The 21126-nt window shown below is 36.0% G+C and overlaps 1 protein-coding gene across 4 annotated transcripts in view; it reads right to left on the reverse strand.

Annotated features, from left to right (window-relative positions):
• COL5A2 (collagen type V alpha 2 chain) overlaps positions 1 to 21126 on the reverse strand; it is a 146935-nt gene that overhangs the window by 19347 nt on the left and 106462 nt on the right. For 2 of the 4 annotated variants that reach the window (XM_084998324.1, NM_001105289.1), the window contains 24 exons: positions 19363 to 19461; positions 18991 to 19035; positions 18775 to 18873; positions 17054 to 17107; positions 16720 to 16827; positions 15575 to 15628; positions 14858 to 14956; positions 13621 to 13674; positions 12938 to 13036; positions 12777 to 12830; positions 12629 to 12682; positions 11380 to 11433; positions 10541 to 10594; positions 8738 to 8782; positions 8357 to 8455; positions 7240 to 7347; positions 6893 to 6946; positions 3594 to 3647; positions 3325 to 3378; positions 2866 to 2919; positions 2351 to 2458; positions 2191 to 2244; positions 1348 to 1401; positions 427 to 588 (listed from right to left, as the gene is read on the reverse strand). In XM_084998324.1, the coding sequence (XP_084854450.1) occupies positions 427 to 588; positions 1348 to 1401; positions 2191 to 2244; positions 2351 to 2458; positions 2866 to 2919; positions 3325 to 3378; positions 3594 to 3647; positions 6893 to 6946; positions 7240 to 7347; positions 8357 to 8455; positions 8738 to 8782; positions 10541 to 10594; positions 11380 to 11433; positions 12629 to 12682; positions 12777 to 12830; positions 12938 to 13036; positions 13621 to 13674; positions 14858 to 14956; positions 15575 to 15628; positions 16720 to 16827; positions 17054 to 17107; positions 18775 to 18873; positions 18991 to 19035; positions 19363 to 19461 (1773 nt within the window). Of the gene's footprint in view, positions 1 to 426; positions 589 to 1347; positions 1402 to 2190; positions 2245 to 2350; positions 2459 to 2865; positions 2920 to 3324; positions 3379 to 3593; positions 4159 to 6486; positions 6947 to 7239; positions 7348 to 8356; positions 8456 to 8737; positions 8783 to 10540; positions 10595 to 11379; positions 11434 to 12628; positions 12683 to 12776; positions 12831 to 12937; positions 13037 to 13620; positions 13675 to 14857; positions 14957 to 15574; positions 15629 to 16719; positions 16828 to 17053; positions 17108 to 18774; positions 18874 to 18990; positions 19036 to 19362; positions 19462 to 21126 lie in introns of those variants that run through there. The other 2 variants (XR_014828846.1, XM_084998325.1) reach the window with 2 other exon arrangements.

Here is a 21126-nt window from a genome sequence, read left to right on the forward strand (position 1 = left end):
AATAAAAGAGGTAGCTATTTGGGCAAATAAGTTTCCTCTTTTAGAATGACAAGGAAATTTTTAAAACAAAGAAAATAAATAGGGCTCTATCTAAATACATTATGTTGAGGCATATGAATATTAAATAAAATAGTTTGCTTTAAAAAGTTTTCTTCATTCAGTATGGATATTTAACAAAAAAAAAATGTTTCGTTGTTAGTTTTTGAAAACCATATCCATTACTGTTGTATTTTTGTATCTGTACATACACCTTTTTCCTAGAGCACAGAATAGTAAATTAAAAACTTATAGGGTACAAGGCACTTAAAGGATTACAAAAGTGCCCAGGATAATATATAACCCATTTCTCTATGGCAGTAGTTATTATGGGTTTCTACCAGTAAATATTCCAGTTAGAGATAGTCTAGAACCAAGATGCAAACTTACAGGTTGCCCATCTTCTCCTGGGTCCCCTTTGTCTCCTGGGCCACCAGGAGGGCCAGCTGGTCCTCTATCTCCCACTCGCCCGTGAGAGCCGGGGTCTCCACGAAGACCTGGAGGTCCCTCCTTCCCAGGTTCCCCTAAGGGCCCTGCAGGTCCTGGAGCTCCCTAGTACAACACAGAAAGAGATCCAGAAGGGCAAAGTAGAAGCCATGTTAGAAGACCTAATGCCCTCAGAGGGAGATTCCCAAGCCTTACAGGTCCATTTTTCCTATCAGTCACTCAGTGGATTTAAATAAAACATAATACACAACTGCAGATTCATTTCCCAGAGGAAAATCTAAATTATTTGCAGATGATTACCTTTGAGTCATTATTAAAACCGTGCTGACAATATTATAAATCAGCTATATTTCAACTGAAAAAATTAAAGATAAAAGTAAAGTGATTTGAAATTTTTTAAAAAAAGTGTGTGTTGAATTAACTTGAATTTTGAAACCTCATAAGGCTCTGACCCAACTATGAATATGTAATATTTATTCTGTCTGATTTGATGTTATAATGAAATAATAACATTTCCTAACTGAAAAAAAAAATTATTATTAGCACACAAAACTGTTAGTATTTAGCTGCCAAATGAAGTAATAGTCAAACATTGGGGTTAAAAGGACTTGTAAATAAACTCCTCTAAGAAACATTAGATGATTAAAGACGGATTTGCCTGACAACATACCAGTATGAATTACTGGGACAAGAGAATTTAGGTCAACAAATAGGTCAACAAATCATTAAGGGATTAAACAAAAGAACCAAAATAACTCAAATACATATATGTGTAGCATAATATTATGTATAGGTATGTGTGTATTTTTATGTGTGTATGTAATTACTCCACTATTAATGATCTGAATTACTGAATTGACTTACAGTAGGACCTGGGGGTCCAACTCTGCCAGCAGAACCAGGAAATCCTGTAGCACCCTAGAAATATAATATCACACAATGTTATTTTTTTATTATAGTTGACCTACAATGTTTTATCAATTTCTGCTGTACAGCTAAGTGACCCAGTCATACATATATATATACATACATACATTCTTTTTCTCACATTATCCTTATGTTCCATCACAAGTGACTAGATACAGTTCCCTGTGCTGTATAGCTGGATCTCACTGCTATCCACTCCAAATGCAATAGTTTGCATCTACTAACCCCAAACTCCCAGTCCATCTGACTCCCTCCCTCTCCCCCTTGGCAATCACATGTCTAAACAATTCTAAAGTAAAAATTAGCTACACATACTTTCTAGGGTCTATTTTTTTACAGGGATACTTAGGCCTTTATATTCCACTCCCTGTTTGTGATCAATATTTTTTTTTTTCTTGAATCCTATGTGTTTGAGAATGGATCTGGATTAATTGGTAGGAAGGATGCTATTTTTCTCTTTCCACCTTCCATTTATCTCAAATATATATAAGTATGTTCAAGGTAAGGCCTAGAACCACATCAATATTTTATATAACAGAAATATAAAGTATTTTCACATTATTTGTTCCCTCTTCTACAGGTAATATATTATTTATGTTACATATGAGGCAGCTGGGCCTCCAAGATCATAAGATCGTCATCAAAGTAAAGTGCTTTCTACTACAGTACAGTTATACAACTAATACCTTGTTATAGCTTCCAATTAACTTAAAATGGCTATAAAGTACTAGACATCTGTATCTAGCTGTGTGTAATTTCCAGAGCTTCAAACCAACTTACAGGAGGACCCTGAGTTCCTCGACCACCTTTCAGTCCAGGAACACCATTAGGACCCTAAATAGAAACAAACAAAAGATTGCTGAGGTAAAGAAAGATGGTCTAAACATAAGGTTTACATTGGCACTGGACTCAAGTTGTGTCTCCCTTTTTTAAGACTTACATGAGGGCCTGGGGATCCTGCTAGACCTTGTGGTCCAGGAGACCCAGCATCTCCCTTCTGTCCTGGCTCTCCAGGTTCACCTTTTACTCCAGGCTGCCCATCAGGACCCTATATCAATTGAATAATTATGCAATTGATTTTAACACTTATAGACAAATCATTTTATAATAATTATTACTAACAAACCATTTTTTTTATATATTGTAAATTGCTTTGTAATCGCTATAAAAGCTTGAAAGTAGAAAATATTCCAATGAAATTTTTGAAGATGGTCTGAAAAAATAAGTTATCCCACCACATTTTTACTATAGCAAATATATAATCAAAATAATGTAAATTCATCCATTTTTGCGTCAATCAATGAAAAAATGTATTGAAAATGAGAATATTGCCTAGAAAACTATGTTTTCCAGACTCTTGAATATACTTTCAAAACATATGACAATGATAATTAGACTTATTGCTATAACAAAAATAATGACCATTTGCAAATTAAGGATACTGGAAAATTATACCTGGGGTCCAGCAAAACCAACAGCTCCAGTTGGGCCATTTTCACCACGAGAACCCTAGAAGACGACAAACATTACCGTAGCTTTCACACACTTTAAAATACAATTATATAATTCTGTAGTGTTTTATAATGTATATATAAAGAAAGTAGACATATTGCTTGAGGCAGCCTCATAAGGGTGATGTAGAGATAAGGGTCATAGAAAAAATTTCCAAGGCCCAAGTCTCAAAGGAGCTTATAAATATTTAATAAATGAGGTGCTTACTTAAACTTAATAGACGGTATAGAAATAATACACTGATTTTTTTAAGTTTCATGAGAAAACTAAAAGGTAAAACCAGGAAGTTAAAAGAAACTTAAATCCAGTGGGCATGGTTTTATATTAAAAAATCAAAACAAAATGATGAATTGTTTTACTGCTCTATCTCATACTAGAGAACATCAAAATACTGTCACTTACAGGATTGCCACGGGAGCCAGGTGGGCCAACTAAACCTCGAGGGCCAGGTTCACCCTAGAAAGCAGATTTTAGGTGGTTATTGTCCAATGCAGTAGCAAAACATAGTCCAACTATAGGGCACTGGGCTCTAGATGTGGGGCAGATGGAGGAGAACTCTGTGGTAAACTCTAGCCCAACCATAATATTTTATGAAAGAGTAAACACTACGAAAAAGAGCCGGCATTCAATCTCATGATTTTGAGTCCACAAAGTAACAATTTGTGAATTACCTTTTCTCCGGTGGGACCTGCAGGACCTGGAGGACCCAAGGGACCTGGAAGACCCTGTCAATTAACAGAACATAAGCATATTGAGGAAAAGAATGCACAGAAATTTTCAAGTTTAAATAAACTAACAAAGAAAGGACCATATTGTTATGGCTTAGCTGCATGTGTAAAACACGACCTGTAATAAATGATATAATCTGTATCTCCTCAATGTTTTTCTATCTAGCCTAAAACAATTTCCACTGGATTTTCTCCACAAAATGTGAATCTCTTTCATCCAACTCAACTCATCCATATATAACACTGTCTTTAAACAGCACTACGTTACTGTTACCCTTCAACAAATGTTTCTATGTTTCTTAGCCTATTTAATTTTGCTAATACCTATGTGAAATTGGACTACAGATTGAAAAGAGGCTTTTCTTCTTTCGTATAGAATACTAAATTCTTAAATTATGCTGATGAAATATCTCATTTTTTTTTTTTAAAGGGAGGAGTTCCTGTTGTGGCTCAGTGGAAACAGATCTGACTAGTATCTATGAGGACACAGGTTAGATCCCTGTCCTCCCTCAGTGGGTTAAGGATCCAGTGTTGCCTTGAGCTGTGGTGTAGGTCGCAGACGCGGCTTGGATCCTACCTCGCTGTGGCTGTGGTGTAGGCTGCCAGCTATAGCTCCAATTTGACCCCTAGCCTGGGAACCTCCATATGCCATGGGTGCCGCCCTAAAAAGACAAAAAAAAAAAAAAAAAAAAAGGTAAAAAAATGTGAAATTGTGCTAATGCATTCAGTCTTCTGCTTTCTCCTGAGGTGAAAAGGAGTGGCACTACCCAGCTACACTGAAGCTGACAGCTTCCGTCACTCACAGTATAGGGGACTAGCTACTGCATGGAGTTTCCTTGACACATGGTCACAATCTTTACACTGCTGTTTAATCTTTCAAACTGGAGTCCTTTGCCAGACAACTTTTCTCTATGATATTTGTGCATTTGCCTCTTCACAAGCCTCCCAGATATTCTTTTGTCATTTAATTTCCGTATGCATTACTAAAGAAACTTAAGGAACAAAGTGATTTTTTTAATTGTATATTTTTGACAAGAACATGAGAAAACTGATCTTAAATTCTCTAGATCTATAATAAAACAATATTCCGCCGGCCATTTACCTAATATACTTCTTTAAAGGATCTGATTAAATATAAAGATGACTTCATTAAACTCACAGACTTTTTTCATAGAGAAAAAAATGTTATTCATTTTTTCCTTTACCATGAGATTACAGCAAATACCCTGCTTCTTCTGCAAAACAGTATATTTCCCTCACTAAAAATAAAGCAGGCATTGCTTAAATCTTGATCCTATTACACTGAATTTTCGAAGTAATTCAAAGGAATAGTACAAACGCATTTCAAATTTCTCCTTAAACTATCAATGCATCACTCCTTCAAACAGCACATCACTACTTACGGTGCATTCCAGACCAACCATGATATGAAATACAAACAGCAAACCAGATTTACTTACACTGTATTTGACATAGTAAACCAAATATTAGATTTAATTAAAAAGCAAGAGACAATTTGTGTTCATAAATTTCCTAAACTATTTCATCCTTAATTAGCTTTTTAGAAAAAAAGGGATAATTATCACTAAGGCTAAAACTTTTCTATAATATACTTTATTTTTTAATCAAAAGTTAAAATAATCACCGTATTAACAGTGGCTCAATGGGCAGAATAAAAATATTAACAGTGGCTATGTATCATCTCTTATTTATTATTTATTTTTTAAATTAAAAACAAATTTTTGGGCCACACATGTGATATGTGGAAGTTCCTGGGCCAGGGACTGAACCCTGAGCCACAGCAGTAATCAGAGCCATAGCAGTGACAATGTTGGATTGCTCACCCACTGAGCCACCAGGCAACTCTGAGTGCCATCTCTTTTTTAATAATACAGCTGCTACTGTCAGGGCACAGGATGACAACTAACAACAAAGCATGTCATACTAAAACAGAAACTATTTATCAAATATCAAGAACTATTTCCAGGAAATATTGAACGTCTGAGTGACTGTAACTACCTGAGATAATCATTCATGTCTGAAAATATATTTTTAATCTGATTGCCTGATTATCCTTGGAATTGCAAATACATTCTATTTTTGAGGACATAAGGCTAATTAAAGGTCAATTTTTGACATGGAGTTAAACAATGCTTTGAGGTCAACAATGCTTCTTTACATTTCACTTATTCAGTCTCTTTATTGATGAAAGCATTAATGATGATTCATCAGGCAGTAATTTTCTCAACCCAACATGTAGTATATTGCGAAACATTTATCACACCTTTGTCTACTCTATAAAATTCTACTTGCCTGCACTGGAATGAAATCTAAAATGACTCATTAGATCATTATTCTTTTTTTTTTTTTTTTTTTTTTTTTTGTCTTTTCAGGGCCGCGCTCGTGGCATATGGAAGTTCCAAGGGTAGGGGTCTAATCGGAGCTACAGCTGCCAGCCTACACCAGAGCCACAGCAATGTGGGATCCAAGCTGTGTTTGCGATCTACACCACAGTTCACAGCAACGCCGGATCCTTAACCCACTGAGCAAGGCCAGGGATCAAACCCGCAACCTCATGGTTCCTAGTCGAATTTGTTTCCACTGCGCCATGAGGGGAACTCCTAGATCATCACTCTAATTTTAAAATTGCACATGAAATTAAAGGATGATAAAGATAAAAAGGGCCCCACTGCTTAAAGCACCAATCTCACATGTACAATAATAATACGTCTTATTTCATTCTCTCAATAATGACTTTACAGAGTTCCCTCATGGCTCAGTGGAAATGAAATCTGACTAGCATCCATGAGGATGCAGGTTCGATCCTTGGCCTCACTCAGTGAGTTAAGGATACGATGTTGCCATGAGCTGCAGTGTAGGTGGCAGACCAGGCTTGGATCTGGTGCCGCTGTGGCAGTGGCTACAACTCGATTCGACCCCTAGCCTAGGAACTTCCACATGCCGAGGGTGTGACCCTAAAAAGACCAATAACAGTAATAAGAATAAGTAATAATAACAGTAATAAGAATAATAATAATGACTTTCCTTTTTGGCTTGTTCTAAGTTAAGGTAAGCAAAATTAATATCTATGGTCAATCAACGTCAAATCTAAAATTTAATCATTTTCCAAATCCTGACCACCATGGAAACATGAACTTTATTTTGGAAAGTTCAGGCAAATTCATATGATAATCATGACGTTGATTCCTAGCCCAGGTGATAAAATGAATGATTTCACTTACTCTCGCTCCATCATTTCCAGCTGTGCCTTCAGCACCTTTCTCTCCTATGCCTCCCTGGGAAAAAAACACAAAACACCATTTAGTCAGTCAATTTCTTTATCCTGTGCTTCCGGGGAAGCTTCATGACAGCAGGGATTTATCTCTTATGTCCATAGCTGTATCCCCTTGAGCCTAGAACAATGCCCCCAGACTGTGTATTTTTTTCTCTCTCTCCCCATATATATAAATATGAGAAGAAAGAAAGAATCAATTAATGAATGACTTGTGATTCAGGATGGTAGAAGTCTGCCCAGGAGATCCTTACCAGTAGAAAGTCTAAATGGATGAACTAAAAAAACCAAACTTACTCTGTCACCCTTGGGGCCAGGAGTTCCTGCAATTCCTCTTTCTCCTGGCATACCTTGAAGACCTGGTGGGCCTGTATCTCCAGGGGTCCCACTTGGTCCTGGACTGCCCTAGAATGAACCAACAATAAGTTAGCTCACCTACATGTTAAGGTTGAATCACAGAGAATTTCTGTTTTGGTAGGGCAAATAGAATCTCAGCAATTTCATATGGTTTAACATAGTGCTTAATATTTTTCATTTAGGAAAATTGTCTCATTCATTAAAAAAAAATCAGACCTTCCTGTTTTGATTGTTGGTTTATGCTTTCAATGTCTCTTTTGGGAAATTCAGTACCAATTAAAATAAAATGACAGAGTTGCCTTTTTTTTTTCTTTTTATTTTTTTGGCAATAGGCTTAGGGATTCTAATAAAAAAAAAAAAGACATTACATTTAGAAAATGGAATATTCTTTTCTTTCTCTAAAGAACCCATGATATTAAGCTGGTTTTCAGGCTCATTGAGTAACTAAATTGAAGAAGATCTTATGCAATCACCTGTCCCTTGAAGATGATAAGGGATGTTGTATGATCATGGAAATTCGTCTTCAATTGTTTGCACTGAAGTTGGCCACAATGTCTTTTACCAATTTTAAAATGGCATCCAAAAAGAAATGGTACTGATTTTTGCCTTATTATGTACTCTACTTTCAGATTTCAAAAATGACATATGTTCATATATTTAGTAAGCAGAATTATAGAAACTAAGACAAGAAAAAGGAGATTAGGAATACCTTCTTATACTATGCAACTTTAAATTTCCTATCTCTGCTTATTAATAAAAGTCATTAAAAATTTTTGTAAATAATTAGAAATGCATTTGCATATGAGAATGCAACACTACTTTGTACCATGTACTACTTTGTACTACCATAAATCCCATCACAGAAGAGACTCCTTTTTCAGCTGACTCTTTAGTGCCAAAGAAAAGCCAAGTAGGTGCTCATTAAATATTTGTTAAAGAATAAAGTATATAATCAAGTATTTTGTAAAAACAAGAGATACATATTCTAGTACCATCATGTGTTATTAAGCAGTGATTCTAGAACATTTTAAAACACCGAGCTCATGACCATACTTACTTTTGGGCCATCAGGACCATGTCCTCCAGCCATTCCCTTCTCACCAGGAAGTCCAGTTATTCCTGGTTCTCCTCTTTCCCCTGGATTTCCTCGTTCTCCCTAGCAGAACATAGGAATGACAAACAGACTCAGTGCTTGATCTGAAAATGGGTGAAAAATGTTTCTGGAAATCTGAAAAATGAGTTCTATTGGGGAAAAATTTAGAAATAAGCAACTTGAAGTAAGCATATGCAGTTTCACAGGACAAAATATCTTTCATAAGATTAACTTTCATTGAGTATAAGAATTTTAATGATTAAAATAAAGCCTGGTTTAAGATTAAAGATGCTCTTTTAAAATGAAGCCAATGGAAACTCAGTTAATCATGAAGAAAATACTTACTCTAGGTCCTAATGGGCCAACTGCTCCAGGATCTCCAGGAACACCCTATAAAATAATTTTTTTAATGAATAACTGTCACTTATTTTAGGTATTTATTAGAAATCTTTCCAGATCATATAGCTAATTTCTTTTAACATACTATTTGAAGTCTGACTAAGCCCATAATAGTGAAAAAGGAAAAATGTGTATGGCCTCTCATAAATGACGGACTATCACTTATATTGCATGGAAATACTTTTCCAGAAAAATTTATACTATACCCAAATGATTAATCCTTATCAAGGAGTATATGCAAAATATTATCTCATTAGCTTTTTTGGTGACAATAAATGTAAGCAAAGGCTTTTTATTTCATAATGGAATGTGAAAAACCTTTAATAAAAGTAAATTAAAAGCAATGAATTATTAATCTTTTAAATAGACCCAATTCAATTCAATTTAGTAAATATTTCTTGAACATGTAAAATGGACAAGACTCTACTAGGAATTGTGAATTCAAACTAATGTAGTTTGAGCTTAACTAAAGGAAAATTTGTCATTTTAAACTTCTCTGTCTGATATTGATAATAACTGTATCATGTAGGTGTCCAGTCTTGTCCCTTGAAATGCACTGGCTTTGCTGTAGCCTAATCTTCCTAAAACCCAAATCTAATAGTATTTCTCTCAACTTAAAAGCCCTTTGTTAGCTTCCCATTACTCTAATAATAAGAAAAAATTAGACTCGAACTAAGACTTTCCATAATGGCGCCCCTGTTACCCTCCAGGCTCATCTTCACCCTCCTCAAGTTGTATTCCACATTCCTGACTTACCAAACTTGCTTAAATTTCATTAGCAAGCTTTTGTGCTTGCTATTCCCATTTCCTGGAGTATTTTCTTTCTTTCTTCTTTTTTTTTTTTTTTTTGCCACCTGCAGCATATGGAAGTTCCCAGGCTAGGGGTCAAATTGGAGCCATAGCAATGCCATATCTGAGCTACATCTGCAACCTACACCACAGCTCAGGGCAATGCTGGATCCTTAACCCACTGAGCGAGGTCAGGGATTGAATCTGTGTCCTCATGGATAGAGTTGGGTTCGTTACCACTGAGCCACAACAGGAACTCCTAGAGCATTTTTTCACCTTCCCTCCTCCTGCTTATCATCACTCATCCTTCAGATATCATAAAAGATACTACTTGTTCAGGAAAATTTTCCTAAACTCCAAAGTCTGAGTTAGGTGCATCCTCTAGGTTTACACATACTGTGCCTCGCCTACTGTTGTAACTGACTTCCTACACTGTCTCTTATTAGAATAATATGTAAGGGCAAGGTCCATGTCCATATGGTTCAGTTGGTTAAGACCAAGGTTTAGTAGAGCTTAGCATAGAGTGCAGAGCAAATATTGGTTGAACAGTTAAATGAATGAATAAGTCACTCAAAAAAATTAAATACACCAATGTGCTGGTAAAATGATAGAGATAAAATGGTAAGTTTCTGTGCATAACCATTTATGAATCCTCCAGTAAAACTCTACAGTTACAATAAGATATATTTAGTGATTAAGAACACAATTCTATAAGTACATGATCTGGATTCAAATCATATCCTATGTGACTTTGGGAAATTTACTTAACATCTGCATGCTTCATTTTCCTCACCTCGAAAATGGGCATAATAATAGTACCTAGTACATAGAGTTGTTCTGACGATTAAAGGAGATTATAAATGTAAAGCAAAGCAGAACAGAACAGAGTGTTATACATAATAAGTGATAATATAAGCCAGTTATTTTTAATATTGCTATTCTTGTTAATTAAAAACTTACCTGATCACCTGGTTTTCCACCTTCCCCAGGAGGCCCTGGAGGACCAGGAAGCCCCTAAAACAAAAGTAAGAAAATGAAATTGTGACTTTGGAAGTTTAATAAGCCACCAGTGTTAACAGTTCACCTTTTATAATGGATGGAGCTCTCTGGTTGTATTTTCAAACAAAAGATACTGTTCAAACAAAAGTTAAGCAAAGCAAAATGAGAAACCTGTATCTTCTAACAATACAAGGCAGCTAGTCAGTTCATTGGTTTAGATATTTGTTTGCACACCGCTTAGCAAAAAAGAGGTAAAATTATAACAATAGGTTCTTTATATTTGTGGGGATATGTATATATATATAATATATATTTGTGGGGATATATATATATAAAATATATATTTTATATTTTAACAGCTCTGAGAACAATATTTTAGGCTGCTAGAGTAAATACTGAAAGTCAGTCCTGAAAGTTTTTTCCGAAATTATAATTATCCATGCTATTAACTAATCTACCATACTAAAAATTTAGATAAATCATGAAAATTTGATCAACAAAAATTTAGACACTGTGACAATAAAATTAGATAAGCTTTAATATAGTTAAGTAAACTTTATTGAGATATCAAGAACATTACATGATTTTTTAATTTGTTATTAAATTTGGGTTTTGATCAGTTTTTCAGGGGACGTCTGTTCCTTCTCTTTGAACACAAATGTTGTATTCTGTATCCTATTTACTAAAAGAGGGATGACTTCTTTGAAAATTGTAGAATTCCACATCACTCAACCATATCATTTTATTAAAAAGCACTTTAGTTAGGGGAAGAATAAATGGACAGCTGCGTTAGTGCATACCTGAAAGCCAGTGGGGCCTGGAGGGCCCTGTTCTCCTCTCTCCCCAGCTAGACCCTAAGTTATAAAGGAAAGAAAATCATGAACATGAAGAGCCAGATTCTTCTGCCTGCTTCCTGTTTGTGTGAACCACCACAAATATTTCTCCTTTGTATTTCTTCTAATCACAAGTTTTTCATCTTTTCCAGGTAATAAACTAGTCCTAAAAACCATCTAATGGTATTGTCTGAAGTCCCTGTGGGTGAGAAAAAAATCTTCTAAAGCCAGTGAAGAAACTGATAATATGTGTTTATTTTTAAAAATGGGGAAGAAACTGACAATATTGGACATGGACAAATTCATTACTTTTGCATATCTAATCTAAAAGGATAATGTTTCCATTGCAGCTTGTTTCTCAGTGTCATAAAAATTATTAATCAAGCCTTCAAAACTAGAGTATCTAAAGAAAACAAAGCTAACATTTTAGAAAGATATTTAAATTGGCCTATTCCAAAACAAATAAATATGCAAAAATGTTTCTGATAAACACAATTTTAAAATCCTGAGATGGAAATATACCTCAAAGGATAAATATCAGTCCCTCCTCCAAAAAGCTTAAATAAATTTCTATAAGACATTGTTAGGAAAAAAAGGTATAATTCAATATTGATATGTTTTATTTATTTATTTATTTATTTATTTATTTATTTATTGTCTTTTTGCCTTTTGTAGGGCCACGGCATATGGAGGTTCCCAGGCTAGGGGTTAATCAGAGCTGTAGCCACCGGCCTACGCCAGGGCCACAGCAATGTGGGATCCGAGCCACATCTGCAACCAACACCACAGCTCACAGCAACACCGGATCCTTAACCCACTGAGTGAGGCCAGGGATCGAACCTGCAACCTCACGGCTCCTAATCGGATTCGTTAACCACTGTGCCACGTCGGGAACTCCAATATTGATAGGTTTTAAATAAAATACTATAAAATATTTCTCAAACATTATTTTCCTCAGTTTCAACTGTGACAACACAGAGATGATAAGGTAGCTTTTGCCATCAGCATTTCTAGAAGTTTAAAACGGAAAGGTCAACCACTCTATTTAAAAAAACAGAAGATGTCAGCCCAAGAATCAAAAGAAAAGATATAACTGAAATTCTTTCATCTTGCACTTTGTTATTTACTTCCCTCTGAAACTTATTCTTAAGTAAAGTCTTGGACAAACATCATTGAAGAATGCAATGTGAATATATTCTTATTAAAAATTACATACCGGCGGACCCACAGGTCCAGAAGGACCGACTTCGCCATCTTTTCCAGGAGCTCCCTAGCATGGCAGAGAGAGAATTTATGAGATGAGGCCATGAGAATTTGGAGAATTTCATATCTAGTTTGTCTTTTAGCAGAAAGTGTATAGTTACCCTCTGCCCAGGAACACCAGCATTTCCTGCTTCTCCAGGTTTTCCAGGGTCACCCTAAAGAATCAATACAAGCTAATTTAAATTTTAGTCAATTTGCTATAAACATGCTTTTTCCAAGTGAGGATGATGGTGAGATGGCAAACATTATACACTGTACTCACACTGCTACCTTTGGGGCCTGGAAGACCCATACTCCCAGGCTGCCCTCTGATTCCTATGGAGCCTGGAGGCCCTGGCCGGCCATCCTCCCCTGGAGCACCCTACAAAATTGACAGGAGCAATGTAAGTTTTACATAAGACTCTAAATTTCATATCATCCAAGCTGAGACTTGTCTTTGCTTACCATAAAAGTTACACACAATACTATGTATCAAATAAATAACCGACAAGGACCTAAGTATAGAACAGGGAACTATATTTGATATTTTATAATAATCTATAAGGGAAAAAAATTTGAAAAAATTAGATATATGCATCTAAAACTGAATCACTTTGCTATACACCTGAAACTAACATAACACTGTAAATCAACTATACTTCAATTAACAATATTTTTTTAAATTTAAAAATAAAGTCATCAAAAAATAGTTATGTAATTTTTAAATTATGCTATACTTTTTAGTGAATCAGAACAGTTGAGTGTTTTAAAAATTGCTGAGATATCTGAGCATTTAGAACAGAGATTCTATTCTTATTCTATACATAAAGTCTATCTTTATGTCTCCTCATACTCTTATATTAAGAGGAGAAAAACAAAATAAACCTTAAATAAATATCTCATCATTTAAGTTGCATATCTTTTGAGAAATATTACTGATAGTGAACTTTTGTTTAAATTACTTACCAAAGGTCCAAGTTTTCCTTCAGGACCTTGAACACCAGGATTTCCTGTCAGACCCTAAAAATTGAAAGCAGTTGTCGGTTTGTTGCTGATGTGCAATTGAAGTAAATTCTAAAGAGTAAAAATGGCACTGCATTTAAAAGATCAAGCTCCACTTTGCAATGTCCACTCTCAGTAGCCTAGGGCTCCTCTAGACAAACTCACAGGACCATCATGGGCCTCACCCAACCTGTCTTCAGAAGGATACAGGGCAGACGACACAGCATGCCAATGAGGCATCACAGGTGGACTCTCCATTGGGAGGAGTGCTCACAGCACAGCCTCCCCAGCTAGCCTTTGGCCTCCCACAAGGGGAGGCCAGATGTGAGGGAACAAGTCTACATGGTGGCTGTAGGAGCCACCCTAGTTTGAAATCTCACATAACCAATATTTGTAATAGCACCCTGGACATTGTATACCGGTCCCAGCAAGGTGAACCCCCAGGTACAGGTCCTTGCAAGTTCAGGAAATCCAAAGCTATGCCTCCTATCAGGTTTTTATAATTCATTCATAGTCCTCCAAGTCCAATGCAATCTATAATCTGGGCTCATTTTTACTAAAAGCAATGTTCACTGGTCATTTAGCTGGCATTCCAGCTTTATCAGGTATCTAGGAAGAATACTGAAGCAAAGATGAACCCAATGCCTGTTTCTCATTTAGAAGGAGAAAGTATGGTAGGAAACTTACTCATACATTTAATATTGGGTTTAAGACAAAGAGCTTAGGTTGAGTCAGATGTATTTCCCCATGCAACTTTTTGTATAATACTTTTCTCTTTAAGGGGCATTGCTGACAACTTAATATAAGGGTAATTCCATAGTTCAAATGAATGTTCAAGTGACATTTTGTTAAAATGAAATTTATCAGGAAAGATGTCTGCCAAAAGTCAAATACGTTTTTGTCAGGAAGAAAAATTATAAAAATTGACAAACAGGATTTTTTTTCATATCATGTGGCAAAACTAATGATACATACTCCTTTGGAAAAAAAGAGACTAAAAGTTACTGTGCTTTCTATACATGATAAAAATAACAAACCTTTGATTATTAAAAATAATGAATCAAGTCAAACCCATAAAAACAAGTATTCCAAGTCATAAAAGCATGCTATTAAAAAACAAAAGAACAAACAAAAAACAACCCTTCAATGAATTCTCAGAAGCATTTCTCCAGGGTTGATGTAGCAAATACTGTGTTCTTACCCGAGCACCTGGAAGCCCAGGTTCGCCTGGACGTCCTGGATCCCCCTGACCTCCTTTAGGTCCTGAAGAACCTACAGGACCTCTCTCTCCTTGAGCCCCCTATTTCAAAGCAAAAGAGAACATGACAGAAAAAAGAGAACAGGGAAACGAAAGCAAGCATATACAAAATTCTTGTTCTACAAATCAAACCCCTAGTATAACATAAAAGAGTTTGTCAAAGGAGTTACAAAAACATTAAACATTTTTGTAAACTTGTCACTTCACATTTTGTTCTCATTTGGATTCCTTGTAGAATAGTGGTTCTTCATCATTAACTACTTAAAGTTGTGTCTAGAACCTCACTCCAATAATTTAGAGTTAGAAAAGAAAACCCAGAATTTTGAGAGTTTAAATTACTACACTCTTGAAGGTAAGTCTAGTAAAGGAAAAAAAAAAACATATATTGGCTAAAGGAAAGGTCTATGGCCTGTTCTTCTCAGGACTGTCCCTGGAAAGTTTGAAAACAAACTCCAATACACCTCCAACTATTGTCCTTCCCTGCCAAGTCACTATAATGAACATATTTCATAAGAAGGACTTGTTAGGCATGACATCTGTGTCCGACTATTTTTTAGATCTGGACCCACATGGGCCAATGCTAGATCACCACGGTGGACAATGGCATCTTTTGCAGCACCAGCCACATAAGTGTCATCAACGTTGATGGGATAACCTCACCTTTGGTCCAGGTAAACCATCAGAGCCTGGAAAACCACGATTGCCAGGAGCACCCTACAAATGACCAAAATGAAGTTCTTAATTGTTGCAGATGTTTTTGTAATATATAATGAGTGGGTAATTTTTATTTTTAATACTATAATATTTTAGGAGCTGTGATCAAGCCAGTACAATATATATGTATGTATATATATGTATGTATATATATGTATGTATATATATATATGTCTTATATATGTATAGAAAAGATAACCTGACTATACAAAAATTTTTAATTTTGAAAAATATATAAGGACTGAGCCAAAATTATCCAAACCGAAAAAAAATTCTAACTCATTGTAAAATTAAACCTAGCAAAAAACTGATGCGCAGATATGAGAGGCAAAGGAATGGCACCATCAACCACAATCAAAATGTTGTTGATTGCATCTATTAGTGTGGTTTTCGATGTGAAGCCCTCCGCCTTCTCTGAGGTTCTATATAAAAGGAAGGTGATGTTGTTATTCTCCCTTTCAGACCTGCTTCATTACACTCCAGTCATAGACCTTTTCTGATCTTGAAAATCACCAAGCCCTTTCTGGCCTCCTGGTTGTGTGTTTGCTGTTCCTTCTGCCAAAACTGCTCTTTCACTCAAGTTTCCTTGATAGGTCATCCTTATCTTCAATTAGATGCCATCTTCTCAAAGAATCTTATTTCCTAATCACTCGATCTAATGTCACACTACTGTTAAATATTCATAGTTACTCTTTATCACATAACCCTGCTATTCCCTACCTGTACATGGCACTTATGCAAATGTGTAATTATATTTTTATTTACCTGCTGACTTGCTTTTTGCTTACCTCTCCACTAAACTATTGTTTATAGCTCCCCCATGAAGGCTGAGACCACAGTGTTCTTGCTCAATGATATATCCCAAGTACCATATATCACATTGGCATGGTGTAGTTGTTCAATCAATCTTAGTTGCATGAATGAATCAACCATGATTAGTTGGCTCCTTTAATTCAAAGATAGTCATATTGAATTGTGCAGTATACCTGCTAGAATTTCTCTTAACTGCTCTACTTTTCTTAACTATCCCAAAAGTTACTCATGTAATTTGCCTACAACTATAAGAATTTATTTTATTATTCCAATTTTACCCTTTCTCCCATCGGGCCTGGAGGACCGACTGTTCCTGGATCACCACGAGGACCTCTTTTGCCTTCTTCACCAGGTGGGCCTATTGGTCCCTGAATACCATGTGGCCCCTATTAAAAAGAGAAGGACAGTTACCAGAAAGAGTCATTCACCAGGTGAGTTATAGTCAAAAGATTCATATAAGGAAGTCAATCACAAATTTTAAATTATATTAAACTATTTTCATCCAAAGGTATTATAATTCTCCTTGTCATGACTTTAAATACTTGAGTACTTGGACCTTACACTTCTGGATAATGTTCGTATTCTTATCATTTAAAAGAAATAAAACCTTACTGGTTCCCCTTTTGGGCCAGCTTCTCCTTTGAAACCTGGAACTCCTGGATCACCCTAAAACAAAAACATCAGTAGTTGTCAGAATTAGGATATTGGCCAGTCCAGCCTGCTTTAATTATTACAATGAATGGGCCTTGAACATTATATGCAGCCAAGTTTGTACTGAAACAGCAGTATAATATTTCTTTTTAACTTTTGCAAGTCTTCTAAATTGCATGTGAAATTTTATAAAATTCAGTATATTTACTATTTGGCCATAAAAAAAGAACAAAATAATGCCATTTGCAGCAACGTGGATGGAACTAGAGACTCCCATACTAAGTGAAATAAGTCAGAAAGAGAAAGACAAATACCATATGATATCACTTATCTAGAATCTAATATATTGCACAAAAGAACCTTTCCACAGACAAGAAATTTGCTTATTTTAGAGTTGTCTTCAAGAGATTTGTTTTTAATCATGCATACTAGGATAATAAGAATTATTAAGTTATTATTCCAATTTGATAATAAAATTACAACTAACAATTACAATTGCAATAGGTAAATCAATTTAAGTATATTCTAGGAAATAGATTTGTTCACCCAGAATCAGAACAATTTTATGTTTATATTCTATTTGTTGAGATTTGACAACTTCAAATAGGGTATTTTATCTTTGGAGTTGTCTAGGGTTTGGAGTATGTGTGTCTTTATAATACCAATTATACTTGAGTTTGTGGGAACCAGATTGCTAAATTGAGAACATGATAAAATCAAATGTTAAATATCAGCAACACTCATGTTTTAATAAATCTTTCACCAGCATTATGTATCAGTATAACTAAATCACTTGGAACAGAATCCAAAATATTTGTTTTAAGTAGTACTAGGAAAAAAAGTTTTAATTTTTATATATCAAGCTAAAAAATCCATGGAGTTCCCGTTGTGGCGCAGTGGTTAACGAATCTGACTAGGAACCATGAGGTTGCGGGTTCGGTCCCTGCCCTTGCTCAGTGGGTTAACGATCTGGCGTTGCCGTGAGCTGTGGTGTAGGTTGCAGACGCGGCTCGGATCCCGCGTTGCTGTGGCTCTGGCATAGGCTGGTGGCTATGGCTCCGATTCGACCCCTAGCCTGGGGACCTCCATATGCCGCGGGAGCGGCCCAAGAAATAGCAAAAAAAAAATAAAATAAAATAAAATAAATAAAAATAAAAAATCCAAAAGCACAACTTCTCAATGTATTTATTTCTTAAGGAGTAACCATAATATTTTTATCAATAAATAATATTTCTGCAAAATATGGAAAATCATCCAATCTGAATATGTTGGAATCACTCCTCATGAATAAATCTCAAGAAATAGCTGTTGAACCCATTTTTAGCCAAACTGTCATTATAAATCCCCATGAAACCTCTGTATTTCCCTATACTGGTTTGCAAAATATTTCCATAACATTCAACTATTCATAAAACTCTATGAGGTGGATCATGAACTTATGACCTTATCATTTTAAATAAAATAATACTAAAATTTAATATAATGCAATAATTTTCCATTTTGAATTTAAACATCTAAACTGTACATTAACATTTGGCTTCCACTTTGCAAAAATTCCTTTCTTCCTTTGCCTCATTCAGGTAAGTCACATTATCTTTGTTTCACTGTACCTAACTGCTATTTCTCTTGGCGATCTTAGTTGTGTTATACTAACGGATGATAAATGTTTTAGAGGACATTACCGGTTGGCCTCGAATTCCTGGAGGTCCAGTACTACCCTGTGGTCCTGGAGATCCAGGGGGGCCTGCTAAGCCAGGAGGACCAGAAGTACCTGGAGAACCCTATCAGAATACAAGAGTAACATGATGAGCAGAGACCTAGGCAGAAGTCCACAGTCACTGTCCAAAGGATTGTGTCCATTTGAACTTTGGGTGGCATAAGTGCAGTTAGTTACTCACCGTTGGGCCTTTGGCACCAGGTGTACCATCAGTTCCCACTGCACCCTAAAAGATACATGAAACGTTTATGACATATTAAGCCATATCTAGGGTGGTATTCGGATGTCACCCATCTTCCAAAAGGAGGCAAAAAATTTATGAAAAAAGAAAATCAACTACCATTATGTCATAAAAATCACTTGTATGACTAATTCCTTTTTCCATGAAATAGACAAACTTTGCAGAGTTGACAAGGGAAATGTGGTTTTTTTCATGGATTCTACACACTCATTCAGCTTCAAAGAGACTGTATTAAAATAGACTGCCTTTGTTCTAATGTTATATAACATATCCAGCTTTCAGTGATAGTTTATAAATACACTAGGAACTTACAGGAAGACCTTGAGAGCCAACGGGACCTGGTGGCCCAGTTTCACCTCTTTGCCCCTGAGGACCTTCAGGGCCTCGTGCCCCAGTGGGACCTGCTTCTCCCTAAAGGGGTACAAGGGAAATGTTAATTTAAGAAAAGCATAAATGCGGTGTGGTTAAAAGCTGATTGCTTATTTGGAGTCTTACTTTACACACCCAAACACTCAAAGAAGTCAAGAGCACAAAGAGATTTACAAGGGGTGTGTGCCGAGCCTAGCTTAAGAGTGGACTTGCCTTCCTACACCTCTGGGTCTAATGATGCCCCCAGAATGTAGAGCAGAGCCAAGTGGTCAAGGTCACCTTGTAGCTACCTTTGTTTCAACCTAAGATAGGGGTCCAGATAGTAAATAAAAATTCAATATGCCTGGTTAAGTTTTAATTCAGATAACTAACAAATGATTTCAGCTTACATTTGCCCCATGAAATATTTGACACATGTTTATACAAAAAAAATTTATTTATTTATCTGAAATTCAGACTTAACTGGGTTTCTGTCTTTTATCCAACACATTAGGTACCTAATTTATATCTAAACCTAGAGGGACCTGGACCTTGAATTTTAGGACTAAAATTCTAAGCCTAAGGGGGTCATTAGTACCACTAAAACACACAAATCCCTACTGAATCCCTATTACCTTTCACTGAAATACAAAGAACCAGATGGGAAAGCTTGTTCTTATCCAAAGAGCCAGAGACTTTGAAAGAACATTATAGATGTAGTAGAATTTTGGCTCCAAAACAAGGACCTGGGTTGGTGGTCTTTATGCTGGGGTGGGGGGCTGGTAGAACAGGGAAATGATTTCTGAAACAGTTTTGCAAGGTGTTTGACTTTATTAAACAGTTTTCAATAGCGAACAGCCAGTACCAAGAAAACCCGGAAGGAAAGGGAAATATACAGAGTGAGCTACTGTATAAACTGTGGTTGCTGGTGAAGTCTTCCCTAGATATTACAGCAAGAAACCTCTTCCTGCTAAGTCTTAGTCCTGGACATTGTGAGTATTCTTTCTCTAATTCTCTAGCCAGTGCTCCGTTTGAGGGTGGAGTCACAAAGAGAGGGAAGGAGTTTTGCATCTGTGACTGAGGTACTTAGGGAAGTTGGGCCCTCCAAGGTAAGAGTCAGCAGCAGAAGAATTAGGACTTCAGGGAGCAGATCAGATACAGAGGGGAAACAAAGAAGGGTCCACTGAGTTCACATTGAGTTCTCAGTTAAAGGAGGGACTGGTTAGTGAACTGATTTAGGGCACCAATTTAAAGCAGCCACATCCCTGTGGCATAGAATTTAAAGTCAGCATTAGAGAGAGCCTGAAGAATAATTTGATTTGATGACTCTCACATTTCAAAGAGTATGTGAAATGTCAACTGCAGACTTTCGTTTGTTTTGAAGTTCAAATCCAACTTGAGTTCTTACTACTCACTAGAAGCATGAACCTATACTGAGGGCATCCTCTACCTCAGGTACTGTGCTAAGGGTCTGCACATTATCTCACTTGATCTTCAACAAAATTCCAGGAGAAAACTAGATTTACAGAAATGAGGTGACAGGCCATGGTCATTTCCATACAGCAAAACCTTGTAAGTAGATACTTTCTTTCTTCAAAACGAAGAAAATTCTTGCCAAAGAAAAACGGCGTGAGAAGAATCAAATGCATTGTGTTATTCAAAATTTGAAAGTAGTGTTTTGAATTTACTCACTAATTTAGCTAATATAATCTTAGTGACCTCCTACTG

The sequence above is a fragment of the Sus scrofa genome, chromosome 15 (assembly GCF_054392235.1).
Source record: "Sus scrofa isolate SSC_HxYL_T2T_F1_AM1 chromosome 15, Sscrofa_HxYL_maternal_Yorkshire_Landrace_v2.0, whole genome shotgun sequence".
Lineage (NCBI taxonomy): Eukaryota > Metazoa > Chordata > Mammalia > Artiodactyla > Suidae > Sus > Sus scrofa.